The sequence below is a fragment of the Lynx canadensis genome, chromosome B2 (assembly GCF_007474595.2).
Source record: "Lynx canadensis isolate LIC74 chromosome B2, mLynCan4.pri.v2, whole genome shotgun sequence".
NCBI lineage: Eukaryota > Metazoa > Chordata > Mammalia > Carnivora > Felidae > Lynx > Lynx canadensis.
In genome coordinates, this window is record NC_044307.1 from 144,398,507 (window position 1) to 144,413,094 (window position 14,588).

Genomic DNA, 14,588 nt, shown 5'->3' on the forward strand with positions numbered 1-14,588 from the left:
ACTCTTGATTTTGGCTCAGGTCATGACCCTGGTGTCAAGCCCCGTGTTGGGCTCCACACTGAGCAAGGAGCCTGCTTAAGATACTCTCTCCGGGGCACCCGGGTGCCTCGGTTGGTTAAGCTGCTCTGACTTCTGCTCAGGTCATGATCTCATGGTTCATGAGTTTGAGCCCCGCATCAGGCTCTGTGCGGACAGCTCAGAGCCTGGAGCCTGCTTCAGATTCTGTGTCTCCCTCTCTCTCTGCCCCTCCCCCACTAGAACTGTCTCTAAAATAAATAAACCTTAAAAAATTAAAAAAAAAAAAAAAGATTCTCTCCCCCCCCCACTCTGCCCCTGTCCTGACTCATGCTCTAAAATAAAAAATAAATGAGGGGCGCCTGGGTGGCGCAGTCGGTTAAGCGTCCGACTTCAGCCAGGTCACGATCTCGCGGTCCGGGAGTTCGAGCCCCGCGTCGGGCTCTGGGCTGATGGCTCAGAGCCTGGAGCCTGTTTCCGATTCTCTGTCTCCCTCTCTCTCTGCCCCTCCCCATTCATGTTCTGTCTCTCTCTGTCCCAAAAATAAATAAAACGTTGAAAAAAAAATAAATTAAAAAAAAAATAAATAAAATAAATGAAATAAAAACACTATGCTATTATCAGATGTTACTACAGATATGACTGGAGAGAGTTCATATGCCTTCTGGGTTTTAAGAATGCTTAAAATGCTACCTAACATTTACTATCCCTTTCCCACAGAAAAGCAGTAAAAATGACAAAGCATTATGGGATTACTAATGTTTTAACACACATGCATAATGCAGACCTTTTTTGATGGTTGGTAGATTCTTTTATTAACAATCAAAAAGCTTCACACTTACAATAGGAAAATAAGTGTTTCTCTATCGATTAATTAAATGAAAACTATCCAGGACTTTATAGGATTTCTGATGTGTGCCAGGTTTGATGCGTACCTAAGAAAACAGGACATTAGCTTGCCAAAATCATTAGGTATGACTGAAAATGAGAAGCAGTAATTTATAAAACATTTACCTAATAGCTTTCCCAAACAGTAGCTCCCCTGAAATCAAAACAGGAAATAGAATTTGTATTTAGACTTAGTTCAAGAGAGGACTCACAACACCAATCAATCTTAATTTTATGGTTCCGGTGGTACTTTTTTTAAAGGTATTCACTGGAAACTCAAATCTCATTTTAAGATCATGAATTTGAGGTGTGCAGTAAAACTGCAATTTCTCAACATCAAAGTTTAATTATTACACAATGGTTCAAGCAGTAGATTCTACCTCAGGCAGTATTTGCCTTGTGTCCTGTTGTCCTTCAGTACTAATCACGCAATGGCGTTTGAAGCACATTTACAACTAGAGCAGGCACTGCTGATTCGGCCACAAAAATCCCTCTTGGATGAACAACACTCGGGTTTATTTCAGAAGCAGCCGCTTTTACCTTTTTTATTTATTTCCACAATGAAAAACCGGGCTAAACAAAATCTTAAAGTCTCATTTTCCACTGGATGATTAAAATCTTTATCTGTAATTTACCTTAGTCTCTTAAAATCTGATGGGGAGGAGAAACCAAAACCTTAGAGAACAGTGTGCTGTCGCTCACTCCCTCAATGTAAAATCGAGGCAAAAATAGAGCCCCATAGAAATTTCAACATTGAATTTTTTTGAAATGCTAAAGCTTAGTAAAAGTCAAAAGGCACTGTATGAATCAGTAGTCTCTGCGTATCTTTGTTAGTTCAATACAAACCATGATCTGCCAGACTATATTGAAAAGCCCATCTTTCAAAAAGTTCTACTTTTCTACATGGTCCATTTAAACAGAGTCACTGCCTTGTTTATATATACGTGTGTGCATACATATGTGTGTATATATCTATATAGGCATGCATGTGTATATATATGTGTATATATGTAAGCAGTAATCACATGACTCCCATCTGTGCTCCACGAAAGTGACTTTACTGTGGGAGAAAGCACGGCAATCTTTGTCTCCAAAGTGTTTTCAATCCACAGGCACACAAAGAGCTACCACTGGTCTCATCAACACTGCTGACAATTCAGAAAGCCTAAGTACTTTCTACTTGAATTCTAAAGCAAAAGCGCCTTACATTAAAATTTTTTTTAACTTCAGTCTTCAATATTGAAACTGCTAAGTTACTCCATTTTTCCAAGCCAAAAAAAAAACAGAATAAATTTTGAGGGAAAAAATAATACACTAACTTAGGAAAACATTCTGTTACTGAATAGGTTTAAGAAAAAAACCTATATAGAAAAAATATTCCAATAGAAGGCAAAACCTATGTGGGTTGTTCACCACAACATTATTTGAATAAGTAACAATTAGAAACCAATGAAATATTCAGTATCAGAAATGTAAAATAAATTAGGAAGTGTCCAATTGATAAATTATACAGCCAGTAAAAATAAAGAAAATAATGAAACATGGAATGCATGACAATGTTAAGCCAAATTACAGAAAGGATCCCTGCTACATTTAAACAGTCCCACCTGCAAAAGCTAACCAGGAACATAATTTGACATGTTGGGTCACTGGAGTATGGGTATCGTTTGCCTTTACTGAAAGGACTAAACAATATAAAGTTTCTATAGTGACTGTACATTTTTTAAAAGAAAAGATAAAAAATGATAGAGTAACTCAAAAACAAGTCTTCGAAAAGAAATGTTCCTGGATGGGGACACGCTGCTGACCACATCCAGAAACCAACTCCTTTGCCTCTGTGGGCAGGCAGCACCTGATTCAGGCTGGTTCCCCCCACCCCAAGCGATGCTCATGAACAGGACTGGAAGGCGGGGGCAACTGCCCCGCCAGAATGATCTGTGGCCCCATTCCCAACATTCATTTTATCAACAAGGCCCGAATCTGCCCATTTTGAGCATGTACACAACACATATTTCCGTCTGATGACAAAATTTCACACACAAGTCCTTCTATTTCTCCCAACAGAAAAATTCAAATGCACGACTATTTCCTTGTCTTAATAAAGCAATTCTCAACTAGCAATCAAGTTATATTTTTTAAAAGACAAAATGGTGTTAACCCTGTGTAACATGTGACCAAAAATAATTAAAGGCCAATGGGTGATATCTACCAGAAGTACTAGTAGACAGATTACTTACAAAAAGAGCAGTTTTCAATAGAAACACTGAACGTTTCCCTTGGCAAATAAATTTAATCTTCTATAAACAACTGGGGCAAAGGACCAGGTTTTCTACAACTGCAATACAATAGGGTCAAAAGGCTTCTCCAGCGGCCCTAAGGGCGGAGATATTTTTGATGGCTTTATGACAATTATAACCTCCTAGCTATTTCAGCTCTTGAAGAAAATGTTCAATCAAGACTAAATCATACAAAGCACTTACTGTTTTCCATTGCCCAATAATAAAATTTGAGAACAGGAAGTTCATAGCATTAAATCATGTTTATCAAATACTTGAAGAACCTACATTAAGAAATGCTACTATAGAGCAGCTTACTGGTATACTACGGTACTCTGCACTGCTATGAAAATAGTCGTAAAAAGCTTATTCTGCTCAGTGTAATGATGTTTTACTTTTTGCAAGCCATGTATCTCTCAGTTACGTTCTCCCAGTTGATTACATTCCAAATAGCTTTTAGATAATCCGGTCTGACATTTTTATACTGAAGGTAATAAGCATGCTCCCACACATCAATCCCCAGCAGTGGAATAAGACCTATTGGAAAGAAGAGGGGAAAAAAAGCAAAAACTGTGAATTTCAATCTGAAATATTATTGTCTCTTCTCGATTATCCTATGCACACCAAATTACCCAAATTACCCTTTGCAAAATTCCCATCCATTTTTCAGCTTCTTTTACAGACAGAAAATTTGCCTAAGAATAAATACCCTATAAAAAATTTGAAACTTTAGGGGCGCCTGGGTGGCGCGGTCGGTTAAGCGTCCGACTTCAGCCAGGTCACGATCTCGCGGTCCGGGAGTTCGAGCCCCACGTCAGGCTCTGGGCTGATGGCTCAGAGCCTGGAGCCTGTTTCCGATTCTGTGTCTCCCTCTCTCTCTGCCCCTCCCCCGTTCATGCTCTGTCTCTCTCTGTCCCAAAAATAAATAAACGTTGAAAAAAAAAAAAATTAAAAATTTGAAACTTTACTCTTCGAAAAATTTTTTTTAATGTTTATTTATTTTTGAGAGAGAGGTAGGGGGAAGGGCAGAGAGAAAGGGAGACAGGGGATCCGAAGTGGACTCCGTACTGACAGCAGTGAGCCCCACGCAGGTCTTGAACTCACAAACTGTGAGATCATGACCTGAGCTGAAGTCGGATGCTTAATCGACTGAGCCACCCAGGCGCCCTTAAACTTTACTCTTTGGAAGAAAACGTGATAAATAGCAAAAAATTTTTTAAAGACTTGGGAAAATTAAGTACAGTATTTTAACAGCAATGCTTAAAATACCAACAAATCTATCCATGAGGCAATTCTTGGGGGTATCGGTAAGGATGCCATGTTTATGGGGTGGTTGAGCACCTTCCGAAGGTCCCAAGCAGTCAGGTGAGTTTTAGGAAAACTGCTCTGCTCCCAAGGCTAATAATGTCAGTCTTAGAGAATACAAAGCATTTATGAGACATTTATAGAAATAACAGTTAACAAGGAAAACTGAATAGGACTAAAGAAAAAGACACAATTCTTAGAAATGAAATAGTATATGCAAAGAATTACTTATATTTATGCAACATTCATTTTCAAAAAACTCTCCAACTGAATGACAGCCTCCTCTAGGAAAACAATGATCAACCAGTAGGTCTTGATCAGTGGTGAGGTATGTCATTCATCATTCATTATGAGTAATTAAGGTAACAGTTTATAAATGACTTCCCCCCCCTACATAAATTGCCATGACTTCCACTTATTTTCATTCCAATGGGCTTTCTTCAAGTGGAAGGGAAGCAGGTGTAGCCAGGTTTTACCTAGAAATTAGCCTTTTCGGCCAGGTGCCTTCAAAGATATACCCAACTCTCTAGTCGGTGCTCACAAATCTTCTGTTGGTTTTACAAATTCTGTGGCATCTCTTTCCCAAAAGAGCCGTTCAGATTTTGGCTAAATCTGAATATACTCAGGAAAGTGAGTCATGTAAGCAAGTCTGCAGACGTGCGTAGAGGTAGAAAATGTGGCTGAGAGGCGCCTGGGTGCTTTGGCTGGTTAAGCGTCAAGACTCTTGGTTTTAGCCCAGGTCATGATCTCGTGGTCGTGAGATGCAGCCCCGAGTCAGGCTCTGTGCTAGGCTTGGAGCCTGCTTGGGATCCTCCCTCTCTCTCCGCCCCTCCCTCTCTCTCTCTCACAAAATAAATAAACCTAAATAAGTTAAGTATCTTTAAAAAAAAAAAAAAGTAAAGAAAAGAAAACGTGGCTGAGAACTACTGCTGATTGCCGTTAAGATGTCACTATAGGTCTTGGGGGTGCCTGGGTGGCTCAGTGAGTTAAACATCTGACTTCAGCTCAGGTCATGATCTCACGGTTTGTGGGTTCAAGCCTTGCATCAGGCTCTGTGCTGACAGCTCAGAGCCTGGAGCCTGCTTCGTATTCTGTGTCTCCCTCTCTCAAAAATAAATAAACATTGGGGCGCCTGGGTGGCGCAGTCGGTTAAGCGTCCGACTTCAGCCAGGTCACGATCTCGCGGTCCGTGAGTTCGAACCCCGCGTCGGGCTCTGGGCTGATGGCTCAGAGCCTGCAGCCTGTTTCCGATTCTGTGTCTCCCTCTCTCTCTGCCCCTCCCCCGTTCATGCTCTGTCTCTCTCTGTCCCGAAAATAAATAAACGTTGAAAAAAAAAAATTTTTTTTTTAAATAAATAAACATTAAAAAATAAATTAAAAAACAAAAAAGACATCGCTGTAGGTGCATTACATCTGAAGATCAATGTCTCAGGACTATCTCCTAAAGACATTCTAATTCAATCTGGCTCAACATGAAAAAGGAATTGGTGAAGCCAGCCTGGAGCCTCTAAGCCAAATATTTTCCTGGACCAAATCCCCCAAAAGGCAGAAGTCTGGAAACCTGAGCTCTAGTCCCAGTTTGACCACAGGTGCTCAGCAGACGGGCTGCGTCCCAGGGCTGAAGTTGGACTCAGCTTATAGGTCTTTTCCTCTTTTGTGGTGTTTATCCAACTTCGGTGCATGCAATTATGTAAGCTGACATGAATTCTGTCCAATGAAGCAGAGTTTATGTTTAAAACATTTTTTGTTAGGGGCACCTGGGGTCTGGGTGGCTCAGTCGGTTGAACGTCCGACTTCAGCTCAGGTCATGATCTCGTGGTCTGTGGGTTCCGGCCCCACATCGGGCTCTGTGCTGACAGCTCAGAGCCTGGAGCCTGCTTCGGATTCTGTGTCTCCCTCTCTCCCTGCCCCCCCACCACTCACACACTGTCTCTCTCTCCTTCAAAAATAAATAAACATTAAAAAAATGTTTTGATAAAAAAAAACCTTTTTTGTTAATGTATCTGTAAAATTACATGCGCTAATGTTACAAAACATCAAGGACTTTTAGAGCATTTCTGCTTACACGAGGCTCTGGGTATCATCTGTTAAGATTTAGTACATGCTCACGATAGGTTTAACCACTGCTCGCGTTCCTTATTTCAAGGTAAGTGCTTTACAGTGAACCATTTCCCACCAATGAATGTGAAATAATTTTCAAAGCTAACCTGTTGTTCCTTCCAGGGGATCCTGGTTAAAACAAGCAGCAATCTGCAAGCGTCCCTGTTCCTTATTGAAACCAAGCCAACCCCAACCTGAGCCTTGGACGCCAACAGATACAGTGGTCAACTTCTCTTTAAATTTGTCGAAGGAACCAAAATCACGTTTGATGGCTTCCAGCAATTCCCCTATTTAAAAAACAAATCCAAAAATACCCACAAATGAACAGACTGCAACAATTACAATCAAGAATTCTATTACATATATTAAAATATTCTTGTCGTATGGCACCAGAAACAACTGGACGACCTCATAGGGAAGACGTAACATAACCCAGTGAGCCTAGTTAGCACCGTTACTCCTGCCCTCACCCTGGCATCACAAGATCTCACGATTTTAATTCACATGTTTATTACTGAACCAAGTTAGAGCAAGTTCTTCCTTCGCTGTGCTATTTCCATCAGAAAAGGAGTAATTTTTTCATTAGCTTTCCCCCCCCCCCCCCTTTTACAGAAAACTTTTACTTTGATTTCTACCCTACCTACTCTGTCTCAATTTGGGAATAGTAAAATTTTATGGCTGTTATTTGGTTCTTCCCCACGGCAGCTGAGATCTTTCTTATCACAATTATATAATTTTAAGAAGAGTAATTTTGTCTTTTATCACCGAACTGAGGGTACACTGTAAGAGCTACAGCCCTTTTATTCTCTGGCAATGTAGAATATAATTCTAGATGGAGCACATCAACTAAATCAAGTAGGCTAAAAATATCACTTCTCTTATCCCACTGAGTTAAAAGTAATTATCGTCGTGCCTGGGTGGCTCAGTCATTTAAGTGTCTGACTCTTGATCTCAGCCCAGGTCTTGATCTTAGGATCGTGAGTTCAAGCCCCGCAATTGGAGCCTACTTAAAAAAATTAAAAATTCAAAAATAAAAGTAATTATCTATTATAAGCACAAATGACAGAATAAAGTGGTACAGACAACCCAAACTGGCAAAGTACCACTGGCTGAATATGGGCATATCTGACATTCTGCTAACTCACCAAACGTCAACAGTATTACATCACTGTCTCCACACCTAACTCAGAAAAAAAAAAAAAATGTCCAGCTTCCCATGCTGACTTCCCCATTCACCTTTACTTCCAAATGAGACTGCTTACCACAAGTACATGAGATGCTCACCATACACCAATTAAAAACGAACAAACCCACAGAAACTTAAGGTGTGCACCAGAAGCCCAGGGACAAGGAGAGCTCTACTTATGCCCCGCACCTTCCCTGGGGTGAGGAGGCTAATTAAAGTCGTCTGGGCCTCCACGCAGGACACGGTAAGTCACGTAAACAGCCAGAGTGAGCAAGGTCATTGGCTCTGTACTCCCCTCGCTACCTGCACGTGTCCTGGAAAACCCAATTTCCTGGGACAACTGACTCTTTATCAGCTGGGGAGAGTAGTAAAATAATAGCAAAAAGCACTATTCAAAGCATTTTACATCTGATAACTTACTTAATTTTCAAAACGGATCTATTATTTCCCTGTACCTTACAGATGAAGGAAGTACAGAATTATCAAGTGTCTTACCCCACCCAGGGCACTCACTTCTTCTAAAAACTGTTTCCTGGTCTTGTTCTAATGTAAAATACAGTACATTCCGACAAAAGTTGACACCATATCTGACACTGTGTGTGTGTGTGTATGTGTGTATAAAATCTGAAGACACAATAACTCCCTGAATATATTCTCCGTTCCTACATATGTCCCTTTGAAAGTCACACCTTTGTTGTACTCCTTGCTAGGAAAAATATGCCACTGTGACACCTCAGAGAGAATTAACGTAAGAAAAGCAACAGCCATTCCTATCATGCACAAATGTAGCTAAGACTGCACCAATATCTACCAACCTTTGGGCTCTCCACCACCCTTAGGGCTCAGGTTCGTCCAGAAGATGGAATGATTGATATGGCCTCCACCATTGAACTTCAGCCCAGGCTGAAGAGCTACCTGAGTTGTAACGTCACCTGAAATGTAAAGATGCAAACATATTCTTTAAAATTCTTTCTTTCCAAACATTCTATGCACCATTTGCTCTCTTTGTAAAACATCAGGTAATTGTACTTGCTTATCTGTAACATCCCTATAAGGTCCTAAAATCCCACAATTTCAAGATTCTACAAAAAAAAAAAAAAAAGATTTACTTAAAAATTATTTGTTCCAGTGGATTGTCAATTTCAATTAGTAACGTGAACAACTAATGAGAGGTCCGGCATCAGGGGCAAAGCTAGTAGAAAATTCTTTCCTGAGCTTCAAAGAAGTGAAAGTTTTCTTGGATAGAAAAGATTTCAGAGGCGCCTGGATGGCTCAGTCAGTTGAGCATCTGACTCTTGATTTTAGCTCAGGGCATGATCCCAGGGTCATAGGATCGAGCCCCGTGTCTGACGCTCAGTGTGGCGCCTGCTTAAGATCCTTAAGTCTCTCTCTCTCTGCCACTCCCCCACTCACTTTCTCTAAAATGAAAAAAAAAAAAAATTATAAAAAAAACATTTCAGCAATAACAAAGAGAACAATAGAAAATAGTGGAAGGTTGAAATGTGTGCTTTCACAGACTAAATAGTAAATTTTCAGGGGCGCCTGGCTGGCTCAGTCGGTAGAGCATGTAACTCTTGGGTCTCAGGGTTGTGAGTTTGATCCCCTCGTTGGAGGTAGATTACTTAAAATAAACAATGGACTTTTTTTTTTAAATGGTACATTTTCAGCTCTCATTTTCTAGATAGACAACTATTCATTGGAAAACAGTTCAATGTTACATTAACAAAAAATTCAGCATATTCAAAACTGAACTCGAGAATTTCAATCCCAAAGTTACTCTCCAATGGCCTTCCTCATCACAGCAAGTGCCAGCTATTTTTCACAGGGCATTTCTGATAACTTGTCCTTTCTTACTCCTTACTCCTTTCCTCACATATAGCCCACCAACATACTCACCGGCAAGGCCAGCTCTCCCTTTAAAACAGATCCATGGGGCCCCTGGGTGGCTCAGTTGGTTGAGCGACCGACTTCGGCTGAGGTCATGATCTCACAGTCCGTGAGCTCGAGCCCCGCGTCGGGCTCTGTGCTGCCAGCTCAGAGCCTGGAGCCTGCTTCTGATTCTGTGTCTCCCTCTCTCTCTGACCCTCCCCCACTCATGCTCTGTCTCTCTCTGCCTCAGAAATAAATAAACATTAAAAAAAAAAAAATTAAAAAAAAAAAAAAAGATCCAGAATCTGACCCCCTCTTGCTAACCTGTGGTACAGACCAGCAGCGTCACCTGCCTGCATCTGAGCCACCACCCCGCCCTGGTCTCCGGCTTCCACATGTGCCCCCCACACTCTGTTCCCAATAGTGGCCGGAGGGCTCCTCTACACCCCAAAGCGAGTGCAGCATCCTTGAGCCAGACCCCTCCAAAGGCTGTTCCTCTCACTCGATGAACCCCAAGTCCCTACAACTGGCTTCAGAGGGGCAAATCATCTGATCCTGTGTCTTCTCGCTGGCCCAGCTCTGGCCACACTGGTCTCCCTGCACGTACGACAGGGGCTCGGCATGCGCCCAGCTTACGGCCTCCACTGATGGCGGCTGCCCATCCCGGAACACCCTTCCTGAAGATAGCCTCGTGGTTTGTTCCCACATCTCTCCTTCAGGCCTCCGCTGAAACGTCACCCTCATCAGGGAAGCCTTCTCAAACCACAAGAGAAAATGGGCACTTCCCCGCCACTTCCCCAACCTGTTTTGCTCGAGAGGACTTAAGACCCCTGGCATACTATTTATTTACTCATTCATCTGTCTCCCCACCAGAATGAAAGCTCCAATAACAACAAGGAATTCTTTGCACTGCTGTATCCCAGGGGCTGCTAGATTGCCTCCTACATACCAGGCACTTGATGAATGTTTGTTGATTGACTAGGTAATTGAATATATTAAATGTAGCTTTTATGGAAAAAAAATTAATTCTCTGCTATCTGTACTTAAAAACAAAAAGTCACATTTGAAGACTTTTTCTACCTTGCTGAACAAGTACGCAAAATAAAATATTCTTTTCCAGGCCTTCAAGAAACTAAGATTAACTGTTAGGAAAAATGGGAATTCCCTTATTCAAGAAGTCCTGAGTGCTTATGGGACGCCTGGGTGACTCAGTCGGTTAAGCGGCCGACTTCACCTCAGGTCAGGTCGTGAGTTCGAGCCCTGCATCAGGCTCTGTACTGACAGCTCAGAGCCTGGAGCCTGTTTCAGATTCTGTGTCTCCCTCTCTCTGACCCTCCCCCGTTCATGCTCTGTTTCTCTCTGTCTCAAAAATAAATAAATGTTAAAAAAAAAAAAAATTAAAAAAAAAAAAAAAAAGTCCTGAGTGCTTATTATTCACCAGACATGAAGAGGCAAAGTGGAAGATACACAGAACCACTGAGGACTCTGTGCTTAGGGAGTTTACATGAAAGAAAAGGTTCTCTAATCTGCTCTTTGGGCACATCTCAGAAAGGAGAAGAGGGCCGAGTACCAGAATACACAGATAATCTTGGAGAGCTGTTTTAAGATGCCAACTTCTCGTTGTTGTTGTTATGTTTACAAAATAATTTTCTTACAGATCAGTGTCTTAGTAATTATTCTAGGAAAGTCATCCTAAATATAAATGTTTGTATGTTTATATACTTCTATATACACGTGTGTATACACACATATATACATGCTCACACACACGTTTTATATATATTTATATACATGCATACATACATATATACATATATATGCATATATACATACATAAACACGTGTGTGTGTATGTGTGTGTGTGCGTATAGTTTTAGTTTTAGAGAAAAGAGCCCAAATGGGGGAGAGGCTCAGGGGGAGAGGGTCAGAGGGAGAGAGAATCCCAAGTAGGCTCCATGCTCAGTCTGGAGCCCGACACAGGGCTTGATTCCACAACCCTGGGATCATGACTCAAGCCAAATCAAGAGTCAGATGCTCAACCGACTGAGCCACCCAGGAGCCCCTATATTGTTTTCTAATAAATCAACAGTAACTAAATTTTTCTAATGGGAAAGAAACATGTTTATTAAAAACTAACTTAATAATTGCAATCTCTTAATCATTTTTAAGATTTAATAGAAATTTGGGGAGCACCTGGCTGGCTTAGTCGGTAGAATATGTGACTCTTGATCTCAGGGTTGTGAGTTTGAGCCCCACATTGGGCATAGAGCTTGCATTAAAAAATAATAATGATGATAGGGGCGCCTGGGTGGCTTGGTGGGTTAAGCGTCCGACTTCGGCTCAGGTCATGATCTCACGGTCCGTGAGTTCGAGCTCCGCGTCCGGCTCTGTGCTGACAGCTCGGAGCCTGGAGCCTGTTTCGGATTCTGTGTCTCCCTCTCTCTATGACCCTCCCCCATTCATGCTGTCTCTCTCTGTCTCAAAAATAAATAAAAATTAAAAATAATAATAATAATGATGATAACAGAAATTTGGGAGGCTTTAATATCTGCTTTTAAGAATACTTTTCTTAAGTTCAACATTTTCTTTGGTTTCCATTTTTTTCCTGTAAAATACAATAAAAGTTAAATACTTCTGTTTGAAAAGTATTTATTTACTTCCTTATAATGAGATCGATGATGTTATTTCACTTACATTACTGCCCCAAATTTTCAAACATCAAAATTTAACCCTTCAATAGTCTTTAAAATATTTTTTTTAAATAAATAAAAGAAAAAGCTCTGCAGGTACTTAGTAACTTATAGGCAACATAGCACAACATAATGTAAAGCTTTTTTTTTCAGTAGCTTCTGTTACACAAGTAAAGATGTGATTGCGCAAGGAAAGGATTGAAATTCATGTTGTTTTTAAAATATTGAAAAGAAAGGTTCAAGTTGTCAGATGTTGTCATGCAGGAAACAATTTCACAATCGGGATATTCCCCACCTTGTCATCATTACCACATCTTTCCCGAATTTGTTATTTTCTAAAACCCCGAACCTTTTCCCGAACAAGTACCAAACTTTTTCCCCATGCTCCAGGTTTCTGTCACAAATCTTCCAGAATGTGGCAATTTCCTCTTGTTTCTGTTTAGCCAATTACTTCATCCACAACCGAGCTGAAATACTACACTTTCCCGCTAGATGCCCCCATTCAACAAGCTGCCACTGTCTGAAATTTACCCAACAAATTTCAGAGGGCTGAACGTCATCAAAAATATGCTTAAGAAAAAAAATACGTTTTGAACTGTGTAGCGCATTAAGCAATACATACAATTATTTTCCTCCTGCAAGCCACTGATCGATAGACTGAAAAGTGCAATAGTATTTTGTACAGAGACATTAAAACACGGCATTTTCGTACACATCCCCAGACCCAGACCCACAAAGTCCACACACGACTGGTTTTGTCGACTGAGCTCTTTAAAAACTAAAGTGTGACGTCCATATGATAGTGTTACGCTGAATTCTAAAGTATTAGTAAATAACCACAAGCCTGTTTCAGTTTCCCACAAAATGGGCACCTTCCTTGTGAAGTCTGACCCCTGGTTGAGTTCAAGAGCGCGTGGAGCGGCCCCACGGAAACGAGGGGCACCGCGTCGCCGTCACGTTTCCCCGCGCGGTTTCTCACCGGCGGGCGGCCTGGCACCTACCCTTCTCCAGCGCCTCTCGATACCGCTCCTCGAGGACGTTCAGGTTGTTCACGTAGGTCGCGTGGTGCTTGCTGTGGTGCAGCTGCATGATCTGGGCGTTGATGTGAGGCTCCAGGGCGCCATAATCGTACGGCAAGTCGGGGAGGCTGTGCTTCTGCCTGGAACCCAGAGCCCCCAGCGCCGGCACCAGCGTCCTGCTCGAGCTGGAAAGAGAAAAGACACACACACCGATTCGCTCACGTGTCTATGCAGACAGGGCTGTGGACGTCCCGGCGCATCTGGGCCTTTCTATCGCTTGCTCGCTCGCCCTCCACATTCTCTGAAGCATTAAACGGCGCCGCGGCAGCACCCGGATGCGCTCAGAGGCCACCTGCCACGCCGCGTCCCCGTAGGTACCCGGGAGCCGCCGCGCCAGCGCGGGTACGGAGGGAGCGGGGCCGCTGGAGGAGGCCGCCCGCACCCCTCGCCCTCGGGGCCGTGACCCGTCCCCGCTGCTACGCGCCGCTCGGGCGCCTCACCTGAGCGCTGCCCGGGACAACATAGTGAGCGATGCCGCTAGTCGCTTTCCTGAACTCGAGTCACCGCGCCGACCCACCGGCGTACACTGACCCGCGTCCCCGGCGGCGCCGCAAGGACACCGCCGTCCTCCACGGGCTCCGCCCCCTGCGCCCGCCGCTCCCACACCGGGGGGGGGGGACGCGCAGCGCGCGGTCTCCGCTGCCTGAGCCAGCCCGCCCCCTTTGGGGGCCCAGGGGACCCGAGAAAGAGGCACATGAGGGACCTTATTCAGGGAGTCAGAAGAACCGCAGCGCCCACCTGCCCGCTTCTGTGCGTGTGGCCAAAAGAAAGGCCATGCTTCCCCCCCCTCCACGGTGTAAGATGGTACGACCTGAAGCCCCGCCCCTCGGAGGTCCGCGGGGAGGGCCTTGGCTGGTGGGGCCGGTGCTTCCCCGCCTCTTCGCTGCTGCCGGCACGCCGGGGTCGCCCTGCGGTCCGGTGACCTCCTCCGAGCGAAAGCTGCGGTTTCCCTGAGCTGGCTTGGCGCGCCCTAGCGGGCCAGGATCCCTCAGTGAGGAGGGTCCTGGGCGCTGGTAAGGTGTAGCAACAATGCTCCTCTGACGACTGCCAGGAGTGACCTTGCTTTTCTAATGAACTTGACCTTCGGGCCGGAGCCAAGCCCAGGGCCGTCTGATAATAGTGTTACTAAACACGATGTGCCAGGGACTACGCAGCAGGGTTTATATACATTCATCTTTAT

General features: G+C 43.3%; 1 protein-coding gene across 1 annotated transcript; it reads right to left on the bottom strand.

Moving 5' to 3' along the window:
* Positions 1–803: 803 nt before the first annotated feature.
* Positions 804–14,358, bottom strand: SOD2 (superoxide dismutase 2). The gene is made up of 5 exons (XM_030316714.1): positions 13,849–14,358; positions 13,331–13,533; positions 8,586–8,702; positions 6,692–6,871; positions 804–3,716 (listed from the first exon to the last, which is right to left on the bottom strand). Exons 1-5 carry the CDS (start codon positions 13,869–13,871, stop codon positions 3,571–3,573), a joined length of 669 nt encoding a protein of 222 aa, XP_030172574.1. The 5' UTR covers positions 13,872–14,358; the 3' UTR covers positions 804–3,570.
* Positions 14,359–14,588: the final 230 nt, after the last annotated feature.

Bases quoted from the DNA above. Each gene is read 5' to 3' on its own strand.
- SOD2 (XM_030316714.1), bottom strand. From the start codon at position 13,871: ATGTTGTCCCGGGCAGCGCTCAG. The intron at 13,534-13,848 runs GTGAGGCGCCCG...TTCTCTTTCCAG, and splicing joins TTGTCCCGGGCAGCGCTCAG to CTCGAGCAGGACGCTGGTGC. The intron at 6,872-8,585 runs GTTGGTAGATAT...TTTTTTAAATAG, and splicing joins GGGTGGTGGAGAGCCCAAAG to GGGAATTGCTGGAAGCCATC.